The 25204-nt window shown below is 40.2% G+C and overlaps 2 protein-coding genes and 1 pseudogene across 2 annotated transcripts; 1 reads left to right on the forward strand and 2 right to left on the reverse strand.

Moving 5' to 3' along the window:
• Positions 1–3636: 3636 nt before the first annotated feature.
• On the reverse strand, positions 3637–6429 carry LOC140245581 (uncharacterized). The gene is made up of 3 exons (XM_072325147.1): positions 5917–6429; positions 5104–5322; positions 3637–4356 (listed from the first exon to the last, which is right to left on the reverse strand). The coding sequence occupies exons 1-3, from the start codon at positions 6427–6429 to the stop codon at positions 3637–3639; spliced, it is 1452 nt and encodes a 483-aa protein (XP_072181248.1).
• A 6785-nt stretch (positions 6430–13214) lies between these two features.
• Positions 13215–15023, forward strand: LOC140245582 (uncharacterized; annotated as a pseudogene).
• Positions 15024–19013: 3990 nt separating this feature from the next.
• On the reverse strand, positions 19014–24931 carry LOC140245583 (uncharacterized). Its single transcript, XM_072325148.1, has 5 exons — positions 24908–24931; positions 22939–23009; positions 21519–21639; positions 20987–21095; positions 19014–19591 (listed from the first exon to the last, which is right to left on the reverse strand). The coding sequence occupies exons 1-5, from the start codon at positions 24929–24931 to the stop codon at positions 19014–19016; spliced, it is 903 nt and encodes a 300-aa protein (XP_072181249.1).
• Between the last annotated feature and the right edge of the window lie 273 nt (positions 24932–25204).

Here is a 25204-nt window from a genome sequence, read left to right on the forward strand (position 1 = left end):
GCAAGGCATTGTGACGTCATGTAAACAGTGTTTGGGATCGCGGATGCGTTTTATATTTGAAACACTGTTTCTATGGAAGAAGAAGACGAAGAGAGACGGGGGGGGGGGGGGGTCAGAGAAAGGCGAGGGATAAATGAGGGCAGAATCTTCACACCGATACGATCTCAAAGTCAGTGAACAATGTTAAACAACATGAATGAAATGCATTCGCCAGTGACATTTGACACAGCTGCGATTCAGCTCTATTCCGTATGACGTTGAAACCCTTACTTTAAAGAAAAATAGCAAAATATACACCCACAAGAAAACGTACGTTCGAAAGTGAGATTGATAATCATTATTCCGAAAATTAGGTATAATCTAAAAAACGCAAACTTCGTAAGATGGAAAATGATAAAGGGTTCATTGATCGGAAAACAAAAATGTTACAGGGATTCCAAGATTTGTTATTCTGAACATGCGTTTCTCCAACGTCGAAACCATTTCCGGATTTACTCCGCAGGCTCATTTATCCAAATCGGTAATGAGGTTTTATAATCCGAAAACGACATAAGACTCGTTATTGCAGTAGTGAAAAAGGATTCCTAATCGGAGAGTGAATTAGACTCTTTATCCGAAGATGTAACTAAATGAATTAATAAAATATCGTTAATTCAAAATATAACATAAAAGAAAATCTAGTTATCTTTTGTTCCGAAATGGAAATGAGAAAAAACAAACAGATCTACTGTTTAATGTATTTCATATTTTGATATATCTATTTATTCATGAATCTGTTTCTTATTGTGCGACCTTTGTGACCTCTAATTGGCCTGATAAATCGTATCCAAGTCATCCTCCGTCCATGATTATGACGATGAAGAGGAGAAATAGGAGCAGGCGGTGGTGTTTGAGGAAGAGGAGGAGGAGGAGGAGGAGGAGGAGGAAGAAGAAGAAGAAGAAGAAGAAGAAGAAGAAGAAGAAGAAGAAAAAGAAGAACGGGGTGCTTTGATGAAAACAAAATCAACACCCTTCTTGAGTCGAGAACCCATGAAAGGCACAACATCAAAATATGATGTATAGCCCTGACACACGAATCATCCCTCCCTGAAACTACATGCCCAACATCATTAAAGTCATACATGCATCTGTATATACTATGATTTTGAATAAATGCTCAGCAGTTTTCACCGGAAGTGCCTTTTAGAGATATGAACGCTACTTCAAACTCTAGTACATTTCGGATTAAAGAACCTATTTTAATGTACGGAAAATGGAAGACTAGTTATAACAAACATTTGGAAAAACGAGGAGTATTGACGGAAAATGTTGCAGTGTCCGATAGCAAAGGTATCAAAGTTCATAATAAATATCCGTGAATTAAATTGCAACATCTTCTTAAAAATGCAAAGACAAGAGTCTGTCATCATTTTGTTATATATGTTGGGCTTACCACGTGTCTTCCATCTTTTAATAGGCAACCCATAAGCATGATAAACTTTGCATGATAGATTTATAGTGTTTATTGCCATAATAAAGAATGCTGAACAAGAAACGAAAAAAAAAAGCCTACACCACACATGTTATAAAACATATGAAATTCTTTTGCTTTCCATTGTAAAGTGTACAACTATATAAAACCTAGACCTAGACCTAGACCTCTGTTAGATTTTCCTACCACACACATGATTTACAAACAAAAAGAGAAGATTTGCTTAAAATTACAAAACTTATGTAACTTTATCCTTGGAAAGTCTAAACAACTGATTTGTCGTCGTATTGTACTAGCAATGAGAACTCCAGAATAAAAAAAAAAAACGTTAGAGTTATTACATTACGTTATATTATATAGCACCTAAATAGATCCTCGTCATTTGATTGGTTGTTTGATATTGTCCCATTTTACTATAACGTCATTATTCACGCAATTATGGCTCCTTTTTTTTTTTTTTTTTTGATCCATGCGATGTGCTCTATTTGCACGCACGCTGAGAGCCCGGCACACTACGTGGGTAAAACGCTTGCGTTTGCAGTATGTATGCGACCAGTAACGCACACCAAAAGGTAAAGGCCGTGTCACATCTTTCCGGGCGACTTGCGAAGAACAAGTTTTTACTACCCGGAGGTCCCCACAGATTACCCGCACATGACAGTACCTAGCATGTATCTCACCCGTAGTCGCCCGGAGGTGCGCACGTAGATCTTTTTATCCGCAACCATGTTTAGGCCCTGTCACATCACCTTTCCGGGCAAACTACGCCGGCTTGTTGCATGTGGGGATTTTCCAGCATACCGGACAATTTCTGAGGGCCGACAAGGATTTAGGCGAGTAAGTGCATGTGTCTTACTTGGTGGACGCGTTCTACTTAAGTCCTATAATTGCGGGCATTTTGTGTGACCTGCGTGCCAGGTGCGTGGAGGAATGGCATAAGTCCCACATAATGTCATTATCTTGGCCGCATACGGGGACTGCGAAGTACCTGCGTGGGAGTTGCCTGCGAGGTGCTGCCGCTAAGGACCTCCTACTGGCGTTTTGCGTGGACCTCTGCGGGCAATCCCCGCGACTCACCCGAAAAAACAGTTTTGGTCATCCTCAAAACTTGCCTGCGGGTAAATCGCACTTGCGTGAGCACCTCCGGGCAACTACGGCTAGGTACTGTCAGGAGTGGACCAACTGCGGAGAGCTCCGGGTAGCAAATTTGTTTCCCCGCAAGTCAACCCGTAAAACTTCCCCAGATACGGTATGAAAAGGCCTTGAGCATGCTCAAAACTTGTTCCGAGTGAGTCGCGGGGGTTTACCCGCAAAGGTACAAGAAGACCCTTACCGGCAGCACCTCGCAGGCAACTCCAACGCAGTACTTCGCAGTACCCGTAAGTCTCTCGTAACAGAAAACGGATCGGTTTCAAAGCTCTCACGCAGGTCATACAGAATACACGCAAGTTTTAAAAAAAAAGTAAGTAGCACGCGTCTAGCAGGTAAGACACAAGTGCGAAACTCGCAAACATTCTTGTCCGCCAGCAGAAATTTCTCCTGCGTGCTGGAAAATCTCTACTCGCAACAAGCCCGCGTAGTTAGCCCGGAAAGGTGTGACACGGCCTCTGTAGTCCCTTCTCTCTTTTTCCTAAATTCATAAAATATCAAATGACGAGGATCTATTTGCAGATGTTATATAAACCAACAAATAAATGTGTGCGTTTTCATTCATGCAATGGACGGAATATTTCATTTGGTGAAAGATGAAATTATTGATCCTTTCAACTCGGCTGCGCCTCTTTGAATGGATCATTTCATCTTTCACCTCATGAATTATTCTGTCCATTCCGCTCATAAACATTCATTATTTTTATAATATTCATCAGGTCTAAGGAGTGTGAAATGATATCGAAAAAAAAAGTATACATATTTCATGAAATTTGATGGTATATTATTAGACTCTCCTTTAAGAATTGTCCTACTATCAGTAATAATGGCCCGTCAATCTTATAAGATATCCAGGTTTCCAAGATCACCATTGCGTCAAGAAATACTATCATAGCAACTTTCTATAAAATGCTGTCCTGATCGCCAAGCATACTATACCTGTCCATCAACATGTCACTGCCTCTGCCTAATAGTGCCATATGACCGTATCTTTTACAAGCTCAGCTCTTGAACAATTAGAGAGGTAAGACTCCATTCATTTTCTTGTTTCTCGTCAACGTTTTTGTCAGTCCTTCCCAGAAAAGCATTTGCTGGTATCTTTCTTCGCTCCATTGGAAGTAGGGTTTATTCTTGCTGAGAAACAGTCTTACCAAATAGGGCAGCTGGTTGTCTGGAATGTCCTCTCGAAAAACCATCACAACGTTTTCTAGTTGAACGTCGTTCATGTGCGCCACAGCCATTTGGAGCATCATCAGGTAGTTGGCATCGTTGACGGAATCATTGCTGACGACCACAAGGTTCTTAAAGCTGTTCTCAATGATCCGATCAATGGTGTCAAAGCGCATACCTCCCAGGGGCAAATCGTCGTCGCCGCACACGATTCTGTTTCGCTGGAAGTCTGGAAGATGAACCTGGAGAGCTATCATAAACTTTTCAAGTACCCAACCCTCGTCTTCAATTGGGAAAATAATGTTTAGGTCGTATCGGTAATCCTGCCGCTCGCGTGCGTCCTGCAACTCGTAGTATCCAATGATTAGAAGCCTAAAATGGAAACATTTGTAATTCAGCCACCATCGGTTTCGCCAAGCCAGAACTGATCCAATAATGCACGAAAAGGTCAGCACACTTACAGATATATAAATGGTCAGGTTTGGTCCACAGACCGTATCGGGGTTAAAATCAAAAATTGATTTCCCCACAAATTGTGAGATTGACTGCGGTGAGCAAACAGTAGTCTGGGGGTTTGCCAAAGTCAGATTGCCTTGACTCAGAAAACGTCTAAACCAAGAAAGGTTGCATGTGCATGACAGGTGGTTCTGAGATATATCAAAACGCTTCATTGGAAGGAAAGTGTTTTTCTCAATGCCAATGAAAGCATTTTGATATAATGAGACCATGTACAATTGCTTGTTCTGTCTGAATAAGTTCTTATTAACGTTTCCACTCAATTTATTTGTACCTAAATGCAAGTAGCGTAAAGAAGTCAAATACTGGAAATGGTCAAAAGTAACAGAAAGGATATTGTTCTTGTCGAGAAACAGTTTCTCTAGAGACGATAAATTAGCGAATAATTGTTTGGGAAGTCTAGCAATTCCACATTTTGTAAGATATAATTCTCTCAACTTGAAGAGGCCATCAAATGTTCTGGGATACAAAGTGGTGAGCGGGTTATTTTCCAAATGAAGTACTTCAAGATGAGACAGTGCTGTTAGTACAGGACCAGTTTCTATTACTAGCTTATCTTGAGTGAGGTCGGCATACTTGAAATTTAATCTGCGAAGTGAAGTTAGCCCATCAAATGACGCACTTCCTATTCCAAAGTTGTTATGGGATAAGTCAAGGAATGACAGCCGACGAAGGTTTTTGAAAGGTGCTGCTAACTCTTCTAGAAATCCCAGATTTTGTAAGTCCAACTTTTCTAGCGTGTCCAAGCCTGTAAAAGTGCCGGAGGACATTGTACGGATTGGATTTGATTTGAGTACTAGGTATGTCAAGTTGGACAGAAAAGAAAGTGGGCCGGAGGTCAAAGAAAATATACGATTTCGGGAAATATCTAATGTCACCAGCGACCTGATCCGAAAGAAAATCTTTGGAATCGCTATCATTTGATTCGACGATAAATTCAACAAGTTCAGATTTTGGAGATTCTCAGAGAGGTGAAAGTCCAAGCGTGAAATGTTGTTGCGGGACAGTACCAGCTTCTGTAGATTTGGAACATGTTGTAGCACTGTTTCTGCGATAGATGTTAGGAAATTTCCAGTCAGGTCTAAGATTTCCAAGGACCCTAGACCCTCAAAAGTGCGATTCTTTAAGCATAATATCCTGCATGATTGAAGACGTAATGACCTTAAAAGATCCAGACCTTGAAAAACACCCTCAGATAAAGATGATATTTGGTTCATAGAGAGATTCAAATTTCTAAGGGGAGGGATGTGTAACGAGGAATTTGTCTTATCAAACTGGAAGCCTTGTGTCCAAACAATCTTACAAAGTACAAGGCTCAGATATTCCAGCGAATCCATGCCAAGAAATGAATTGAACGACAAGTTTACTAGGTTATTTCGTCCAAGGTCCAGCCCTCTGACATGTTTCAAACGCTGAAATGCACCATACTGAATATGTGTGATGTTGTTATTAGATAGTTTTAGCAGGGTAATGTCTGCTATTGACAACGGCTCAAAATCATTTGCATTGAATCGCTTGATGTTATTCTTCGTGAGGTATAATTTGTAGATTTTTGAAAAGAGCTTTCCTGTAAAGCGAAATTGGTTCCCGGCATTGTCATCAAAGTTCACCTTCACCGAGGGAATAAGTTGGTTCAGAGCAGTAAGGGGAATCGCAGTGAAATCATTATGCCCAAAATCAAGGAAAAAGAGCTTCTGATTCATTGAAAACATGTCGGCATCCAGGTTGATGAGATGATTGTAACCCAGGATCAGCTGTTCGAGGCACCGAAGTGGATAAAAAGTTTCCTTCATTATATGCCTCAGCTGATTTCTCGACAGTTGTAGTTTCTTCACTGCAGGCACATCAACGAATGACTCATTTAAGAGGATTTCGAATTTGTTGAGAGTCAGATCGAGAATCGTTATGTCCGGCGGTAGATAAGATGGAACTTCCCGAAGGCCGCGATTGCCACACCTTGCCACAAACTGCTGACCTTCGTGCCAGAACGTGCAGGGATAACTGGATGGAAGCCTGATCAATTCTCTGGTAAATTTCTGGGATTCTTCTTTGCGCGCAATCGCAGCGTTACAAAGGAAGGGGAGAAGACTGACCACGACTACCAATAAACTTAAGGAAACCATGACGAATACTTGTCGACCAAGTCCTTTAGCGTGTCGTGACATCATTTCAGATTTTTGATTCGTGGCAAGTTAACTTATGAATCATTGAAGTCTGCTATCACTCTTCCCTTCACTGCTGTAGCTGAAATATACGAGAAATTGTTGCAGAGAAACAGAAGGATCTCATTAATGTTGGCCACTATAGTCGTCCTTATACAATATACAAAAAGTGCACATGGAATTCTGCTACTTCCCAAACAGGCTTGCAAGTGCCGACCCGAAATCATTGGATTTCAGCCCCCCCCCCCAAAAAAAAAAAAATCTCTTCAAATTGTTTATAATTTTGATACCATAGTCAGGAATGACCAGAACGTCTAGAGCAAAAAATAGAGAGCGAGAGATCGAGGTATGATAAATTGATGACACCTTTCTTTCTTCGTGGTAAAGCGAGGTGATTAACTCGTATACACCTTAATACGGGTATATCTGGTACTAAGATTCAAGAGTCATGTTCGTCCATTTTCAACGGTGTCGTGTTGACGCAAAACATACTTTTATGTTAACAAAAACAAATGTGACCCTGCATCACAAAACGCACAGAAGGTCGCCAGACATGAAATTTTAGTTAAGAGCATAATCTAAAAAAGCAGACATTAAGCTTTAAAATGATGTATAACTCCAATCCAATGGACTCTCCTAACCTACCTAAATATTGGAAAGAAAACACACACTCAGGAAAAGTGAGAACTGAGAAAAGAGACTCTGAAGTGCAGTGTCTATTCAAGCGCTAAATCTTTACCAAGCCGCGCTGGCTGTGCAACGAATGGGACAAAAAACAGGATGTAAACCACCAGAGTAACAACAATGAAGGGATTATCAAATTAAACCGAAATTGAGCGTGCCTTATTAACACATTCTGTTCATAATTGATGCTAACTTTCAAAGCAGTAGCATTATCCTTTCAAAAGTTATTAGAGTTGAAAGTGAGGAGTGTGTACAAGGTTTTTAAGAAATGAAAAAGGGACTCTAAAAACACACCTAATCACACCATTCTACCAAAAAATGTTCAAGATAAACTGCTGAAAAACACACTTTCCTTCCCGTTTAATGATCCCAAATTTTAGCATAATGTAGAAGAAGACTTGCTCTTCAAGAAAATATGAAAAAGTCAAGATCGCTTAGGTTGACCCATTTCACCTATTTTCAGTCCTCACACAAAATCATTGTGTGCGACTTTTTGTTCGTTTTGTGGTGCACGGTCACAAATATTCATAATACGTTCTTACCAGATATATCATTACATTCCATTCAACATATGCAATATATATATATATATATATATATATATATATATGAAGAGTTTGTTTGCAAAAACCGATAAGTCCATTTTTGAAGATTTTGAAGTACGGTCTCTGTCATAAAGTACAAAATAATCCCTTTTAAATGATATTTCGGTCACTACATATAAAGGTACATTTTTGAATTTATGGTCAAGAGAAGCAAAAAATTTCTTATTATTCTCTTTATTTTTCTTGACCTTTAATCGCAAATATCTCCATTTGGCAAATATGGACTTATCGGTTTTTGCAAACAATATATATATATATATATATATATATATATTTTTTTTTTTTGGGGGGGGGGGGCGGGCGGAAACAAACAAACCAGACCATCCAATTTTGGATGAAAAAAATTGTAGATCTGAACATTCTTATATTCAGGTCCTTCTCAGATGAAACCGATCGTTTCTATATTTATGTTTTCTTGATGAAACCAATCCTCATATCGTGCAGAAATGTACGCTAAAATGGGGATTTTCATAAAAGTGAATATTATGTAAATTGACATTAGGGTGTGTATTAAATAGACTTATAGTATTACAAATACATTTTTTTTTTTTTTTGTCGATCACTTTCAGCATTTAACCACTCATGTACGTTACCAACGTTATCACATTTTACCGAACTGGTATTAATCATGTTTCGGCTCTTATAGGTTTTATTAGTGTTGAAATGAGCGGCATTGACCCGAGTGACACAGATATGCCAAATGAAACATCAGTGCTGTTTGTTGCTGCAAACTCTTTCTTGGACTGATTTTTCTTTATTTTTTTTTCTAGGTCATAGAAGTTCTAGTCAAATTCCGGAAAATGAAATGAATTATCGAAAAAAATAAAAACGTCTTGAAAATAACCTATTACACTTAAGTAAGAACAATATGAAAAGTCAACAAGATCCAAAAAGAAAATCCATCCTCATTCTTTATTGCTCAGTATGAAAACAGAAAATCGGGAGAACTAGAACAATAACTTTTTTTTTTTTGAAAAATCGGACACTTAAAAAAAAAGAGTTATGAAATGTTCAAAGAGTAAGACAATTTGGCAAGTCTGTGAAGTTCTCGATTCGGCTTGCACAACACTTAACAACAACTTTCGATTTTCTTCAGACGTATATTCTATTCAGAGTTTTTTTTTTCTGGGTATGTTAAGTAATTGCAATAATATTTTTTTTTTCCCATCGCCCTATAAAAAGCCGAAAAGATCTGTCTGTGCCGAAATATTTGAGAAATATGAAAATCAGTAATGATTTTGTGTACAAAGTAAATGGAGAGCTACTCACAAAAATTCTTGCAAACTACAAGATATTCCTACCTTCTGGTGTCTCACGGTATGTAGAATATGGAAGGAGCAATTCATTTTGCTGTTGGATTCTACAACACATGTGCTGTAACTAGTGGACTCCGATGACGGTGTTTTCACTTATATCAATCGCCCTTGTAAACCTAGGGCTAATTAATGTCTAGTCCATTGTTAACTCTCTCAAGTCCAACTCTTTCGCCCCGTCTCTGTCATGGTTTACAATCACAATAACCATGTATGTAATGGTATCATAAGGGTTAACTTGCATGAGCTTCACTCCATCTTTGGTCGCGGTTTTTGTCAAGCGGATCTCGCAATGGCGACCGTATCGAGAGTAATAACACTTTCCATTTTGGATTGTTGTAGAGTGTCATAAAAAGCCAAAAAATGTAAACTTGCAAGTTTTTATAGTGCGCACAGTATTGCTTGGAACTCTACAGTGAATACATGCCTTTGTTCAGTGTCTGCTTTTTGTATCGGCGAATATCATTACAAAGTTGAATTTTAAATTTCACGTCAATTACTTCCTTCTCGATGTTAAACTCTACTACTCTCTCCATGTATATATGTATGTTTGTCCGGGTACGTATATTTACCTCCGCCAAGGAAGGATGTTATGTTTTCATCGACGTTTGATTGTTTGTTTGTTTGTCTTTGTGCAAAATAACTAAAACAAATTTGTTGACGGATTTGGATGAAACTTGCAGGAAAAGTTCATTAGGACACAAGAAACAGATGATTAAAATTTGGTATTGATCCGAGATCTTTTAATGGAGTTTCAATCTTTTTGCAGATAGGGTCAGTAAACTTATAGGAGTTCAAGCAGTGCGTATTCAGTCAGTCCGCAGCACGTATGCTAATGAGCCGATCCGGCAAGATTTATTCAGCACTCTCGTTGACGATCTTTGCGTTCGAAAGGTGTCTCGTCGTGCGAGATTTTGCGAGACTTTGATAGGGCTATGGTTTTCACAGTGTAGCGACTTGTACATACATTCGTCATGGCTACAAGTGACGGTAAATTGTTTTCCAGACTTTGATCTTTATTTTGATACTAAATTTGCCTATAACATCGGATCTTATCATGACTATAAAATCAGTTGAATTTGCGTAAATTTTACCTGCTTTTCACGGAAGATTTTGTCATCTAAAGTTCTTTTTTGGTTCCTGACCGGATTAAGAAATTGTTGTTTCTGATTTTGGTTTTTTCGTAGAGAGGAAACTTAGATACTCATCATATATTGGAGTCAAGGAGACGCAAGCATGATTTATACTAGTTTTTCCGTTTTGAAATGTCTGTAAAATTCACTCCTAAGCCAGAAGTATGCTCCGCACAAAGTGTACAGTGGTGCGAAAGAGCTCTCTCATTGGACAGTGCGTGCGTTCAGCGCTTGAACTACACGCGTGCCAAGAAACCGCAAGTGGCATGAAACCGTTATGAGCAGCGTAATGACGTAATGCAAGCGCTGAGTGCAGGCGCTGTCCAATGAGAGAGCTTACTCTTGAGATTGCACGGTTTCAAGCTGATCAGCACTGACATCGATGTATACTTTACTGGTTCCTGACCGGATTAAGCAACAAATTGTCAAGATATTTACATGGATACAAAGATTAGGAGATGGACTACCAAATAAAGCATTTTCATTGAGACGCAAGGTGAATTTGGTATATTTTTGACGTCTTGAAAGTGTACTGCACGAATTACTTTTTTCATCATTTTTCAAGTTCAGATTACGCTATGATATTTTTCATTTACAATAATTTGAGTAACATGTGACGATAGTTTACATATTTTCCTTGAATTTGGTACCAAATTTGTGAACATAAGGTGTATTTCTGTAGCCGAAAGCCCAAGGACAAAATCCCCTTACGCAGCTCATTACGTATGCAAGCCTAAAGCGGGCTTGCATACGAGTTGAATAAATACGAGCAAATTATCGGGTGCTGCGGACTGACTGTATTATTATATTTTAGGCTTGCATACGCGCGTCAAACTGCTCGGGCGATGCGCCGCTCAGCTGGAAGCTGATGACGTAAGCAAAGGGCTTCTATTTTGGGAAATTGGACGATTTTTCTGCATGAGTGCATGGATGGAAAATTGCTGCTTGGCGAAGGTTTGCGCTCTAAGAGTGTTTTTCCACTTATATAATTATGAATGTAGGTTCACTTTCACACACACGCATGCAGACTCACACACATTATATGTGCGTAATATTTGTAACGGCATTTCATATTATCTATACAGATTACGCGTGAACAGCTGGTGAATTTGACCGCAAAGTCTTTTATCCTACTCGACTTCACTTCATATCTTATTAAACTTTTCATGTAAAATGACGCTTACTTGTTCGGAAACTATTAGAGGTTATGTGATGCACCCATTCAGAAAAGTGATTCCAAGAAATACAAGCTTATTTCAGAAAAAAAAACAACAACAAGAATACATGTCCTATACTGTAGACTATTTCATGTATAATTATGTAATGTAACTGGTCAAAAACAAAATAGAAATAAATGATTACACTTTCACACAATAGAGACTCATAAGGACTGATACAATGAATAGAAACCGAAGTGGTTATAGTGAAAAAAATTATATTAATCTGTACATGTTCTTTTTGACAACAATGCTACACATTCCATACAATGACAAAGCATGACCGCACAGAGGCTTAGCTTTTAATACATACGAGGAAAGATGTGCACCACAAACGAGACATATCTGGTCAGTTTGGCGTTATGGTGACATGACATTTGCTCCGGTGACAACTGCGCCGGTGTGATTTCCTCCAAGAACTTGGTTAGGGTGTGATAGGTTTTAGATTTAGTTTGTTGTGAGTTTTAATAAATTTTATCGTACTTTAGTGCGATATAAATGGTTTACGTTGTCGGTGACAGCGGTTGTGCGCGGCGACCTCCTTTGATTTAACCGCTGAGCGGCAGCTAGTTATATCAAGGGCTTGCCGGCATTTTTCTTAGAGGTTGCCGCGCGTTCCTCATGTGTTAATAGCGCGGTGTGAAAGAGCGCGCATATTTACTTGTAGCCTATACTTAGCAATGCAGATTAGCGAAGAATAGGCAAATTCCCACGGTTGACGTTCACATGCACATTTTGCCTGCCGATTTGATGGTGGATGGTTGTGTTCGCTGTTAGCTCTCGCAATTTTATTAAATCGTTAGGCATTAACACTTTAATTACGTTGAATTTCCGACTATACGTGTTTACTGTGATACTGAGCGTCGACTATGCCGAAGGCAAGGCAAAAGACGAAGGGGGCTACGCCTCGTAGGTCTCGAAGAGGGGTGGCACCCACTCCCGGATTGTCAAGTGATGCAGCACCTGGACCGTCTCGGCCGTCGGTTCTGCCCATTCCCGGAACGTCCAGCACTCAGCGATGCATCAGCTGGCGCGCCTGGGCCGTCGGTTTTGCCCATCCCCGGACTGTCTACCAGTGCAGCAACGGAGGAACCTGGGCCGTCGGTCGTGACTACCCCCGGCATCTTGGGTGAGTGTAGGCCTACTTCTCAACCTTGGCCAGTAGTCTGCGTGGCTCCAGATAGTGATATTGATAGGGGCATTGTCGAATTGAGTGCCGGCCCTGGCATGGCTCAGCAAGGGCCGGGTAACGCTCCGCAATTGTGCGCTATGCCTCGGGAGGCGCTTGGGTCAACTATAAGCCGCGCGTTGCAGGTGAAAATTTGGAACTGCGAATATGTGGAAATGGGAGCATTGCTCAAGAATATTACAGTTTCGGAGAGCAATGCTCCCATGGTTTTGGCCTTATCGGGGTCTACTTTCCACTTGCAACCTCAGCGAAATGTACCGCGCATAACATCGATTGAACAGTGGACGAGTGCCTTTTTGGTTTATGCATCAGTGTTTGTTGAGAAACACGTGGCTCGCGCGTCGGAAATGTTCAAGTACATGGACATTGTCCGCGTACCGCGGCTCGGTTTGGCGGCTACGGCTGGCGTGCATATGATGTTCAGTTTCGCCTGAGGCAGGAGAGGGAGCCTACGCGTTCTTGGGCCGTCGTTGATATGGAGCTATGGCTCATGACGGCTGCGGCGCATTACGTGCCCTCCCCTTCCTCCTCCAGCGGCCGAGCCTTAGGCGCAGGGCGCACTCCGGCAGGGGCCGCGCCGGGTTTGCGCTACTGATACGCGTTCAATGGAGGCAGATGTATCCGTCGGCCTTGCCTGTACGCCCACCGATGCCAGCGTTGTGACCAGACCTCTCACGGCGCTTCCCAATGCACACTCAAAGACCGTCAGCCTCAGGAGTCGTGCACCAACTCCAATTAAACTGGGCCACATGATCCCCTTTCTCAAGAGTTATGATAAGGAAGAGGCACAGTTCTTATGCGATGGTATCGCTGCAGGGATATGCGGCTTTTACTATCATTATTTATGTAGCCGGTGTATTATTTCGTTTGAGGACAGAAGGGATGTTTGATGCTATTAAACATTTTGTCATAAGTCGCTTGTTGGTTGGTTGTCGCCGTAGGCATTCTCGGGCTGATATGCGTTGTCCGATTACTATGGCTGTATTGTTCGACACATTTCAGCGATTACTGTGTATAAGCTTGATGAGCAGTAATTGTTTTCAATAATATATATATACCATAAGGAATCCCGAACGTAATTTCTTATTGTATATCCCAATTTCGGTGATCCATCAATGGGGGCAGGTCTCATTGAGTCATACTGATTATCAGGGGCTTTTAATTGCCTTTCATGCAATAGTAAAGTATTATTAAGTACATTGTATTCATATACCTGTTAATGGGCTTTATTGGACTATTTAACATGAATAAGAGGTCCCTACGAGTAATTTTTAGCTGTGAACAATAGGCTGCCGGAAGATTTTTTCGTTTTCAGTTGCAGGTTGCCAGCCACGCAGGATCCTGCTGGTGGGGGATTCCTTGATTCACTGGGTAGCCGTCCATGCAAGGTGTTCCGGGGAGCTAGACTTGGGGCTATCAGCGTCCGTCACTTGGAGAGGCCGCAGGGGGCTCCGCTTGGGTCAGCTCGTCGATCACGTCTGGCAAGTCCTCTCCCCTCTCCCAGAGTCGTGCCTGTCCCACATTTTAGTGCACGTGGGGACAAATGATGTGGGTCGAGGCAGGAAGCGTGAATTGATGTTGCTCCTGAATGCGACGCTTAGTGGGCTGCATGATCTCTTTCCCAATGCACGACTCATCTGGTCCAACATTTTGCCTCGCAGGGAATATTACCCGTAGAGCGATGACGACCAGCCAAGGATTGACCGTACACGCCTCGCATTGAACAAGTGTGCCAGGTCCATATGCCGCAGAATGGGAGGCTATTTCGTGGAGCACCCGGAAATCAGGCATGAGCACGCAGCGCTCTTTCGCAGGGACGGAATTCACTTATCTCCAGACGGTAATGAACTATTCCTGCGCAGTCTTTTTTCGGGTTTGGCAAATATTGTCTAGATTTTGTATGGGGGTGATAGTATGGCTATTATAGTTTGTAGGTTAATATTGACAGTGTTTATTTCATGGTATCCTATAGTTCTAGACACGTGTGTAGGTGCATTTGGATCTCATTTGTCAGGTCCCATGATCCCCCCGCAAAGTATGTGTTTTGATAAAGAATGGTACATACACGGGTGAGAGCCTTGCTATTAGAGTTTCCCAGAGACATGAAGTTTGACTTCACCTTGTTATTGTGTTAGCCCTTTTTTTAATAGTAAGTGTTATTGTGTTAGTTTTTAGCTTTTAATAGTAAGAATTGTTATTGTGTTAGCTCATTTTTAATAGTGTTGTAGTTGTATTTATTGCTCATCAGCATGATTGATTGGTTAAGCTTCATTATTGCCAGGTCATGTATGTGATTGTTATTCAGGAACATGTTATGCAACATAGGTGGTCAAGCTCCGCTATGGCCAGGTAACTGATTGTGATTGTTATTCAGTTCACATATATCTTACATAGCTATTGAAGCTCCATTATTACCATTGCAAGTGATTGACAATTTTAATTTTTCCAATTTACATTTGATATTATGTAATATGATTAAGCTTCATTTTTCATTTGCCAAGTAATCAATGATACTGGTAATGATGCAATTCACATGTGATCCTAAATGTTTTGTTAGGTTTCATTATTGCCAAGTAATTAACGCTGATTGGCATTATTCAATTCACAGATGATGTAAGGTACTTAGTTTTGTAAATTCCATCGCTGCCAAGTATTTGATCGTCAGTCAATTCGCATAAACTCATAGCTACGGGGTACTGCAAAGATGGTTAAGCTTCATTATTGCCAAGGAATTGACTGTTGGATGGCATTATTCAGTTTACACATGGTATACATATACATTGTAGCTTACCATCTGGAATTGTATAAAAGGTTATAAAGGAAATAACGTATATCGAGTATGTTGACATGTCATATTTCATTTGATGTTTAATATGTAGACGTAAGCAGCACATTGCAATTGCTTCGATGATGGTAGAAAACTTAATGAGTTCACCCTTTTTTAGTGAACAAGAAATTTGCTATTCATTTAGTTTGTTTTGACAGGTTGCCATTACATAATAGCCATATTGTTTTGATTGGTCGTCAACTGGTTATTTGGGTGCCTTTGTGATTTTGTCAAGTAATTGATCGTCGTAATTATTCAGATCACATACCATAGATAGCTAGGCAACAGAAAGGGTAAAAGGTGTTACCAGATATCCAGTATTTTAGTATGTAATAAGTCGTTAATATATTATAATTAAGCCCATGCTCAGTGGCGGCGGGCTATGCCCGTGTGGCGGAAAATTGTCATTTTTTTCGCCCCTTCGCATTATTTGCATTTGTGGCACACCACAGTAGATTGCCTCATGGGAAGGTTGACTTTTGGAAACATGATTTGATTATTCTAATTGGCCATTGTTTCTTTACAGCACCAAGTGGTTTACCAGGCAGTTAAGTCCTGATGGCGGATAACCTGTACTCGCTGGTCGTATTTCTGTTCGCTTGTGTTTATTAAAGGCAGGGAACATTAGTGCAGGGACTCTATTACTCAATGGCCAGGGGGGGGGGGGGGGCCGGAAGTACTCGACTGTTGGATGCAGTGAGTATCATGGTACGCACATGATGGTAATTCCATGTTGCGCATATGTGTAGGTGCTGAAAGTTACAGAAAATAATTTTAAGAATGAAAAGATGATTTGGAAAAAATTTACCCGGGTCCTTCCCTGAGGGTAATCGTGGTAGTTTATATTCCGTACTTAAAATGAGTTAGGACAGTCATGCCAAGGATATGAGTATAACTTGGTTGTACCATGTGAAGTTTAAGTTGAAAATTGCTGATATTGTGAAGTTGATATGCACAAAGATATCCACCATTAAATCGTAGGTAAACGCACGAACATTGTTCTGTGTCATTTGTCACTGGAAACGTAAATTACGATTAAAGTTATTTTTGTAGGTACAATTTATGTTTGGCTTAGCGTGCAGATATTTTATGAGGGCAATCGTGACTATTGTAGCAGGAGCAGATGTCATGGAACCTGATGGCATACATACATGACATACTTTAAATACGGGTGCTGTTCGTTATTCCGAAGGTTCGCTATTCCGAAGGTTCGTTATTCCGAAGGATCGTTAATCCAAAACACACGATTTCCCTTAACCTAGATGTTCGTTAATCCGAAAATGAAAAAGGGTTCGTTAATACCGACGAACACTTGTGGCGTTATTCCGAAGGTTCGTTATTCTGAAGATTCGTTAATCCGAAAATGAAATTCGGAACAATGAAACTTCGGAATAACGAATCTTCGGACTAAAGAGCCTTCGGAATAACGAACCTTCGGAATAACGAGCTGTAACCTGTAAATACATACTAGTGAATAACAAGGAAACGTCAATGCAGCAGAAATGCTGTGTTTTATAGGACTTTTGATAATGAAAATTTGTGTTTGGCATGTTTTCTTTTTTTGCGTAACAATGAAGATATCAGACAAGTCTGTTTGTACGAGGTGAGTGTATTAAACTGCCCATATGTCATCAAGTGTCACGTTTTGAAAAGAACAATGAAAGTTAAATCCCCTTTCGCTCTTAATCAGGTGTCACTAATCATATAAGTTTTTCATTCATATCGCGTTCGTTCTATATAGGCAAAAGGACACAACCAGCATGGCTGGAGAAAGCAGCTATTGTGATTGGGATCTTTGAAGAGGTCACCGTGCATGTCTGGCATGGCTACAAAGCAGAAAAACACCCTAAATCATCGAGCTGCAGTTTTGTTTGTGTGGATCTCGGGGAGATTTTTAATGGCTGTATTTCGAAATATGTAAAACTGTTCAGGCAGCGCCACGATCTCATGAATTAATAAGTCCTTATCCCATAATTATCATGGTAAATTAAGGACGTTCAAGATACGTTTCAAGGAATTCATGATGGACGATAGGTTTTATATCAAACTCTTGAAAACAAAGTTATGAGAAATATCATGGAAAATAAATCATAACAATGTACCCATAAAGCTTTGATTCAGAGTAAAAATCGCGTCAGGATTTTAAAGACATGCTCTTTGGTGATATAGTGAGGGACTGCTTGCTTGATTGTAATTTTGTTCTGCAAAGGATCACCTGGTACATTCAAGACATCTGTGAACAAAAGACTGGAACATTAACAGTAATTGAGTAGGAGACGGTTACAACTGACACTGAGCAAACCACTTTTCTTCAAGTTTCTTCATCTCATACTGCAGCTTTCGCGTATCGGTCTAGTCAGTGCACATGGTGATGATAAGTCTGATTAGTAATAATTAGGACTACACAGATCACGATAGTAACTGCAAAATAATGATAGACCGGTAATGTCACTATTTAAAAACATGACAAGTTTATTTCTTTACACAGCTCGTATTTTCTCTCCTTTTGAGTTCAGATGAGGCTATTTATCCCATCATTGAGAATGTGCAGCAAAACTTGGTGGATAACCATCGATCACTGGAAGGTCTGAATATTAGTAGTATTGTTCAAACCTATTACACCAAATTTATTTTGGGACATTGCAACTCTTTAAAGGGATGGTTTAGTTTCGGTTGAGATGGGGTTTGAGGTTTCCAACATTTTTTGCTATTTTTTTTTTGTAAGATAATGAGAAACCTGTTACGAAAATATGAAAGAGCATAATAATGCTAAGAAGTATTCATTCAAAATTAATTTGATGACTTTTTTTCTTTGATATATGAGATATCCAGAACTAAGCAATCCTAATAAAAGGTAAGACCCAACTTTTATTCGGATTGCTTTGTTTTACTTCTTTTGTTAATATCCCAAATACAAAAAAAAAAAAAAGATTTTCACTAAATAAACTTTGAATTGCTCTTCAAATTGTATCTTTTACAACTCACATAGTGATTTGTAAGTATCTCACAAAAAGTTAAAAGGTGAATTTTCACCTCAACCAATACTATAACCCCATTCCTTTAAAGACACAGCCTTTTGAACTTTGTAGAGCGAGAAAATTTTTTCACACAAACCTTTTTCCAGGAGAGTATGGTCAGTTTTCCTGTACCATTTTGATTCTAGTGTAACTCGTTTCAAAGAAGTCAACGAGAATATTAGAAATATTTACATTCTTCTTTTTCACACATGAATAGTTTCACACACGGGTTTTGTCTAGGACTCCTGATCAACTTAGCATTTAAAAACAAAATCTAGGATTGATTAGGAAAGTGTAAATGAAAAGTATGTACTTTTGAATATCTAAAAGATTAACTGGTATGATAGCGAAACCTATAAGAAGGTACATTAATAAGGCTTAATGGCTAATAATTTCAATTTTCTTCTGTATCGAATGTCATTATTAGGACGTCTTTACACTCAGGATAAACATTACTCTGCTAAATATTCAGATTGTATGATTTCATGATCAAGCATACTGTAGCATCAAGGAGCCACTGATAACTAGGTTTCGTTTTCTCTGGCTAAATTATCGGTCATTCAGAGAGGCAAAAGACCATTTATTTTCTTGTTTCCCCTCAACGTTTTTGTGAGTTCTTCCCAAAAAAGCATTTGCTGGTATCTTTCTTCCGTCCATTGGAAGTAGGGTTTATTCTTACTGAGGAACAGTCGAACCAAATAGGGTAGCTGGTTGTCTGGAATGTCCTCTCGAAAAACCATGGCGACGTTTTCTAGTTGGACGTCGTTCATGTGCGCCAGAGCGAACTGGAGCGTCATCAAGTAGTTGGCATCGTTGACGGACTCCTTGCTGATGATCACCAGGTTCTTAAAGCTGTTCTCAATGACCCGATCGATGGCGTCATAGCGCGTCCCTCCCAGAGGCAAATCGTCGTCGCCGCACACGATCCTGTTGCGAAGGAAGTGTGGAAGATGCTCCTGGACAGCCACCAGAAACTCTCCAAATACCCAAGCTTCGTCTTCATCGGGGAAGATGATATTAAGGTCGTAACGGTAATCCTGATGTTCGCGCGCGTCCTCTAGCTCATAGTTTCCAACGACAAGAAGCCTTAAATGAAAGCACTTGTAAATCAGCCACGATCGCTTTCTCCAAGCCACAACTGATCCAGTCATGAACAATAAGATCAACCCGCTTGCAGAAATGTAAAGAGTCACGTTTGGCCCACAGACCTTGTCAGGGTTAAATTCTAAAATTGATTGCCCTACAAATTGTGAGATAGACTGCCGTGAACAAACAGTTTTATGGGGGTTTCCCAATGTCACATTTCCTTCACTCAGGAAACTTCTAAACCAGGAAAGGTTGCAAGTGCACAAAAGGTGATTCTGAGATATATCTAAATATTTCATTGGAAGAAAAGTGTTTTCTTCTATGCCAGTAAAATCATTTTTACTTAATGACACCATGTACAATTCTTTGTTTTGGCTAAATAAGTTTTTGTTAATGTTTCCACTTAACTTATTTGTACTCAAACGCAAGATATGTAGAGAAGTCAAATACTGAAGGTGGTCAAAAGTAACAGAAAGAATATTGTTCTTATCAAGGAATAACCTCTCTAGAGACGATAAATTAGCGAATATCTGCTCTGGAATACTAGAAATTTCACATTTTGTGAGATGTAATTCTCTCAACTGGTAGAGGCCATCAAATGTATTGGGAAACAGATCGCCTATCGGGTTTTTTTCTAAGAGAAGTACTTGAAGTTGAGACAATGTAGCAAGTACTGGAACACTATTTACTACCAGCTTTTCTCCGACGATGTTGGCAGAGCGCAACTCTAGTTTGCGTAGAGACGTCAGCCCGTCAAATGCTCTGCTTCCAATCCCAAAGCTGCTATGGGATAACTCAAGGAATGACAACCGGTGAAGATATTTAAAGGGGTTTGTTAATTCTACTAGGAATTCTAGATATTTTAAGTCCAAGCTCTCTAGATTGTTCAAGCCGATAAAACCACCGGAGGACATCATGCGCATCGGGTTTGATTTGAGTATGAGATATGTCAAGTTGGATAGAAAGGAAAATGGACCGGATGCGAGAGAAAATATACGATTGTTTGACAAGTCTAACGTTTCCAGAGACTTAATCCGAAAAAACGTCGTGGGAACCTCTGTAATTTGATTTGCTGATAGATTCAACAAGGTCAGATGATGGAGCTTCGCTGAAAGCTGAAAGTCCAAGCGAGATATCTTATTTTTAGACAATATCAGCTTCCGCAGATTTGGAACATGTTGCAGCACCGGTTCCGCGATAGTAGACAGAATATTTCCAGCGAGGTCCAATATTTCCAGGGACAATAGACCTTCAAACGTGCGATTTCGAAAATTTCTTATCTTACATTCTGAAAGGCTTAATATCCTTAACAGATTTAAACCTTGAAACACCCCTTCTGGTAAAGACGACAATTTGGGCGATGAAATATTTAAACTAATTAGGGGAGGAACTTGTAAAGTGGAATTTGTCATGTTAAATTGGAAGCCCTGGATTTGGGCAACCTTACTAGGTCCTAGCTTTAGATCTTCCAGAGAATCCATACCGAGAAATGAATTGAGTTTCAAGTGTATGATCTTATTTCCCTCAAGGTCCAGCCCTCTGACATGCTTCAAACGCTGAAATGCGCCACACGGAATATATTTGATGTTGTTTTTAGATAGTCTTATTAGGGTGATATTTGCCATTGCTAACGGTGTAAAATCATTTGCTTGGATTCTTGTGATGTTATTTCTTGTGAGGTATAATATGTTTATGCTTGTAAGAAGATCTCCAGTGAAGCGAAATTGGCGTCTACAATTCCCATCAAAGTTCACGTTCGTTGCCGAGGGGAGTTTATTAAGTGCTGTAAGGGGAATCGCCGGGAAATCATTCTGCGCAAGATTAAGAAAACGAAGATTGGGATTCTTTGAAAACGTGTCTGCATCCAGGTTGATGAGATGATTGTAACCAAGGAATAGTTCTTCCAGGCGCCGAAGTGGATAAAAAGCTTCCTTCATGATATGCTTTAGCTGGTTTCTCCATAGTTTTAATATTGTTACTGCAGGCACATCAACGAATGACTTATTAGAGAGGATTTCGAATTTATTCGAAGTCAGGTCGAGAGTCGTTATCTCTGGCGGTATATCAGACGGAACTTCTCGAAGGCCGCGGTTGCTACACCTGGCCTCAAACCCTTTGCCTTCGTGCCAGAACGTGCAGGGATAATTCGATGAATGACTTGCAGACTCTCCGGTCAATTTGCGAGATTCTTCTTGACGCGAAATCACGGCGCTAAAGGGGCAGAAGAGAAGACTGACCAGGACTCCCAATAAACTTAAGGAAATCATGACGAAGGTTAGTCGAAAGAGTCTTTTGCAGCTTTGTGAGTTCATTTCAAATTCTTTGATACGCTATAACAAGATTGCACCGGACTATTGAAGAGTTCTCTCACTCTTCTCTTCACTGGTGTACCTAAAACAAAACGCAAAAAAAAAATAAAAATATATGCAGAGAGTCAGAAAACTGCATTAGCATTGCCAACTAGATGTCCTTTCACATCAATTAAAAAGATATATGCTCTGAAAATGTTGTTATTGCCCTAAGAGGTGTGCACTGTGCCATCTTGAGATCCACAGCTGATGTCAAAGAACAATATTTTCTTCTTACTCATTATTAAGGGAAATGAAATGGAAGTCAAAGGAAGTATCATTTTGATGATATTTTCTGTCTTATAGACATGTACGCGATTACAAATTGTTTTATAAATTTTATTTTCAAGTTTGTTGTTTTTGGGGAAAATTCTATAAATAAGGATTTAGATCTTGTCAACAACTGGGTACAAGAAAATGGCCTCACACTTAACCCTAGTAAGACACACTTCATTATTTTTGAAACGCCTCAAAAACTAGCTGCTATCCCAAATCTCGTCAACATAAAGCTGGAGAGCCACACACTCTCCCAAGTAAAGTCTTACAAATATCTTGGGGTACACTTAGACCCAGTTCTTAACTGGAAGGAACATGTATATCATACAAGTAAGAAAATAAGTTCCAGATTAAGTTTGATGAGTCGTCTGAAAAAATCCCTACCTCTGAATTCACTAAAACTCCTTGCAAACTTTTTAGTTCTCCCATTGTTTGACTACTGCAGCATCGCCTGGTCAAAATGTCCCTCTACTAAGAAATATATTATTGTGAGACAACACAAACGAATGGCCAGAATAGTCTTAGGGGTAGACACACGTACATCTACTGACTACGTACTAAGTCAACTAAACTGGACCACGATTGAGGATAGGTGGAAGCTTCAAAGGTGCAAACTGGTTTATAGGGCACTAAAAGGGGATGCTCCAGAGTACCTGTCACTCTTGTTTCAAAAAGCTTGTAATACGCACAACTATCCGACTAGATCAGCAGTCTCTGACGGGCTAATAGTAACTAGAGCTCAAACTAATGCTGGGAAACAGTCTTTTTCATACACCGGAGCACTCGAATGGAACATTTAAGGCTACTTTTACAAAGTCGCCAAGGCGCCTTACTTAAGGCAAGGCGCTATGTTTAAGACGTCAAGGGGTGAAGGCGCCTTAATTGTTTCGGCCAAAAAGGCAAAAGGCGACTTTTACAAATCGCCAAGGCGCCTTGCTTAAGACGACAAGGCGAGAAGGCTACTTTTACAAAGTCGCCAAGGCGCCTTACTTATTAAAGGCAAGAAGGCGAGAAGGCGACTTGTACAAATTCGCCAAGGCGCCTTGTTTCAGATAAGAAGGCGAAAATGCGACTTGTACAAACTCGCCAAGGCGCCGTGTTTAAGACAAGTCGTGAAAGCGACTTGTACAAAGTCGCCAAGGCGCTTTGTTTATGACTACACGACGAGAAGGCGATTTGTACAAAAGTCGCCATAGCGCCTTGTTTAAGACGAGGAGGCAAGAAGGCGACTTGTATAAAGTTGACAATGTGCCTTATTAAAGACGAGAAGATGACTTGTACAAACACGTCAAGGCGCCTTATTTAAGACGAGGAGGCGAGAAGACGACTTGCGCAGACTCGGCAAGGCGTCTTGTTACGACCAAGAAGGCGAGAAAGCTACCTGTAAACTCACAAAGGCACCCTTTTAGATATGTCTATAAAATTGATGGCTTGGTATACTCTCGAAAACAAATGAAGTAAAATCATTATTTACAAATAAAGCTTACGATTATTGGGAGGGGTCTAGAGTTATTTTATGTCATTGATAAATCACGTAATTCTTCCGCAAGCGTTCTAAATATTTCAGCTGTCCTCAAATATAATGATACCAAAATTATATGAAAATCTATAGAAATCAGTGCAAGCGATCCCCAAATGTTTGTAATTTACAACGCCTAACAATATTCTTACACATAATTTATTGGAAATATCACCATGTCATCTATCACATCATGTTTGTGGGACTATTATGGCTTAGGTTTTGTAAGTGACAATCTATATCAATGGCGTAAATCCGTACTGAGGAGTGGGGGGGGGGGGGATGATCGGCGATAGTCACCATCATCACGTTTACAAGCCCATAACCTGTCCGGCGCAGCCTTGGGGGGGGGGGGGAGGGGGGGGGGGGGGGGGAAGAGAGAGAGAAAGAAGCTTGGTCCCCCTCCCTACACAAACACACTTTACAGGGATCGAATGTCCCACTCTTTTGCATGCAAATTTTTGCATGCGGAATATCAGACCTTAAAAGTATGTAGACTTTTATGTTGATGCTTCGCTTGTCTTTTGATGTTCTTTCTTCTTGACTGACACCCCCCCTTTCAAAATCATAGCGCAGCACTGAATAATGCCCAAATAAATTCAATTAAATGGTAATATGGATATTCTTTGTATGCAATAACGTAGTAGATATTTTCCTGTGGCTATTAATTGCATTCTTCAATTTTCTTGATTTACGTGAATAAAGCAATCACCCCAGGTGCATCGTTCCGTTTTGATGATGGTGGGTGGGGGAGGGACTTGGAGTTGGAATATCTGTGCGAAGGAGCGGAGCTACCTGGTTTCGGTGTAAAAATGGCAGAGGTAAAAATGGCAGGAGTAAAAATGGCAGGGGTAAAAATGGCAGAGGTAAAAATGGCAGAGGTAAAAATGGCAGGGGTAAAAAATGGCAGGGGTAAAAATGACAGGGGTAGAAATGGCAGAGGTCAAAATGGCGGAGGTCAAAATGGCAGCGGTAAAAATGGCAGAGGTAAATAACTATGTGGTAAAACGTCAGAGGTAAAAATTTTTACCCCTGCCATTTTTACCCCTGCCATTTTTACCCCTGCCATTTTTACCTCTGCCATTCTTACCCCTGCCATTTTTACCCCTGCCATTTTTAACTCTGCCATTTTTACCCCTGCCATTTTTACCCCTGCTATTTTTACCTCTGCCATTTTTACCTCTGCCATTTTTACCCCTGCCGTTTTTACCTGCGCCATTCTTACCTGTGCCATTCTTATCATGGCCATTTTTACCTGTGCCATTTTTACCTCTGCCATTTTTACCCCTGCCATTTTTACCTCTGCCATTTTTACCTGGCAATAGCTACCTAGCGGGGGGGGGGGGGGGGGGGGGGGAGGATGTGGGAGGGCGGTATCCCCCCTCCCACACGAGAAAGAGTTTGTATTTTCAGGCCTGAAATTCAGCGGTCTGGTGCACACTTTAGGTGAAATTTGGGATTTTTTTCCTATAAAAAACAATTAAGAAAAAGAAATATTCATAGATAATTGAATGACTACATC

Source organism: Diadema setosum, chromosome 22 (genome assembly GCF_964275005.1).
Source record: "Diadema setosum chromosome 22, eeDiaSeto1, whole genome shotgun sequence".
Taxonomy (NCBI): domain Eukaryota; kingdom Metazoa; phylum Echinodermata; class Echinoidea; order Diadematoida; family Diadematidae; genus Diadema; species Diadema setosum.

Bases quoted from the DNA above. Each gene is read 5' to 3' on its own strand.
- LOC140245581 (XM_072325147.1), bottom strand. From the start codon at position 6,429: ATGGTTTCCTTAAGTTTATTGGTAGTCGTGGTCAGTCTTCTCCCCTTC. The intron at 5,323-5,916 runs GTGAACTTTGAT...CCAAATCTACAG, and splicing joins AACTTATTCCCTCGGTGAAG to AAGCTGGTACTGTCCCGCAA. The intron at 4,357-5,103 runs GTACTCAAATCA...GCAAACCCCCAG, and splicing joins TGTCCAACTTGACATACCTA to ACTACTGTTTGCTCACCGCA.
- LOC140245583 (XM_072325148.1), bottom strand. From the start codon at position 24,931: ATGGCCATGATAAGAATGGCACAG. The intron at 21,096-21,518 runs GTAACAATATTA...GGCGCATTTCAG, and splicing joins CATTCGTTGATGTGCCTGCA to CGTTTGAAGCATGTCAGAGG. The intron at 19,592-20,986 runs GTAAGGTTGCCC...TGACTGGATCAG, and splicing joins AGATCTAAAGCTAGGACCTA to TTGTGGCTTGGAGAAAGCGA.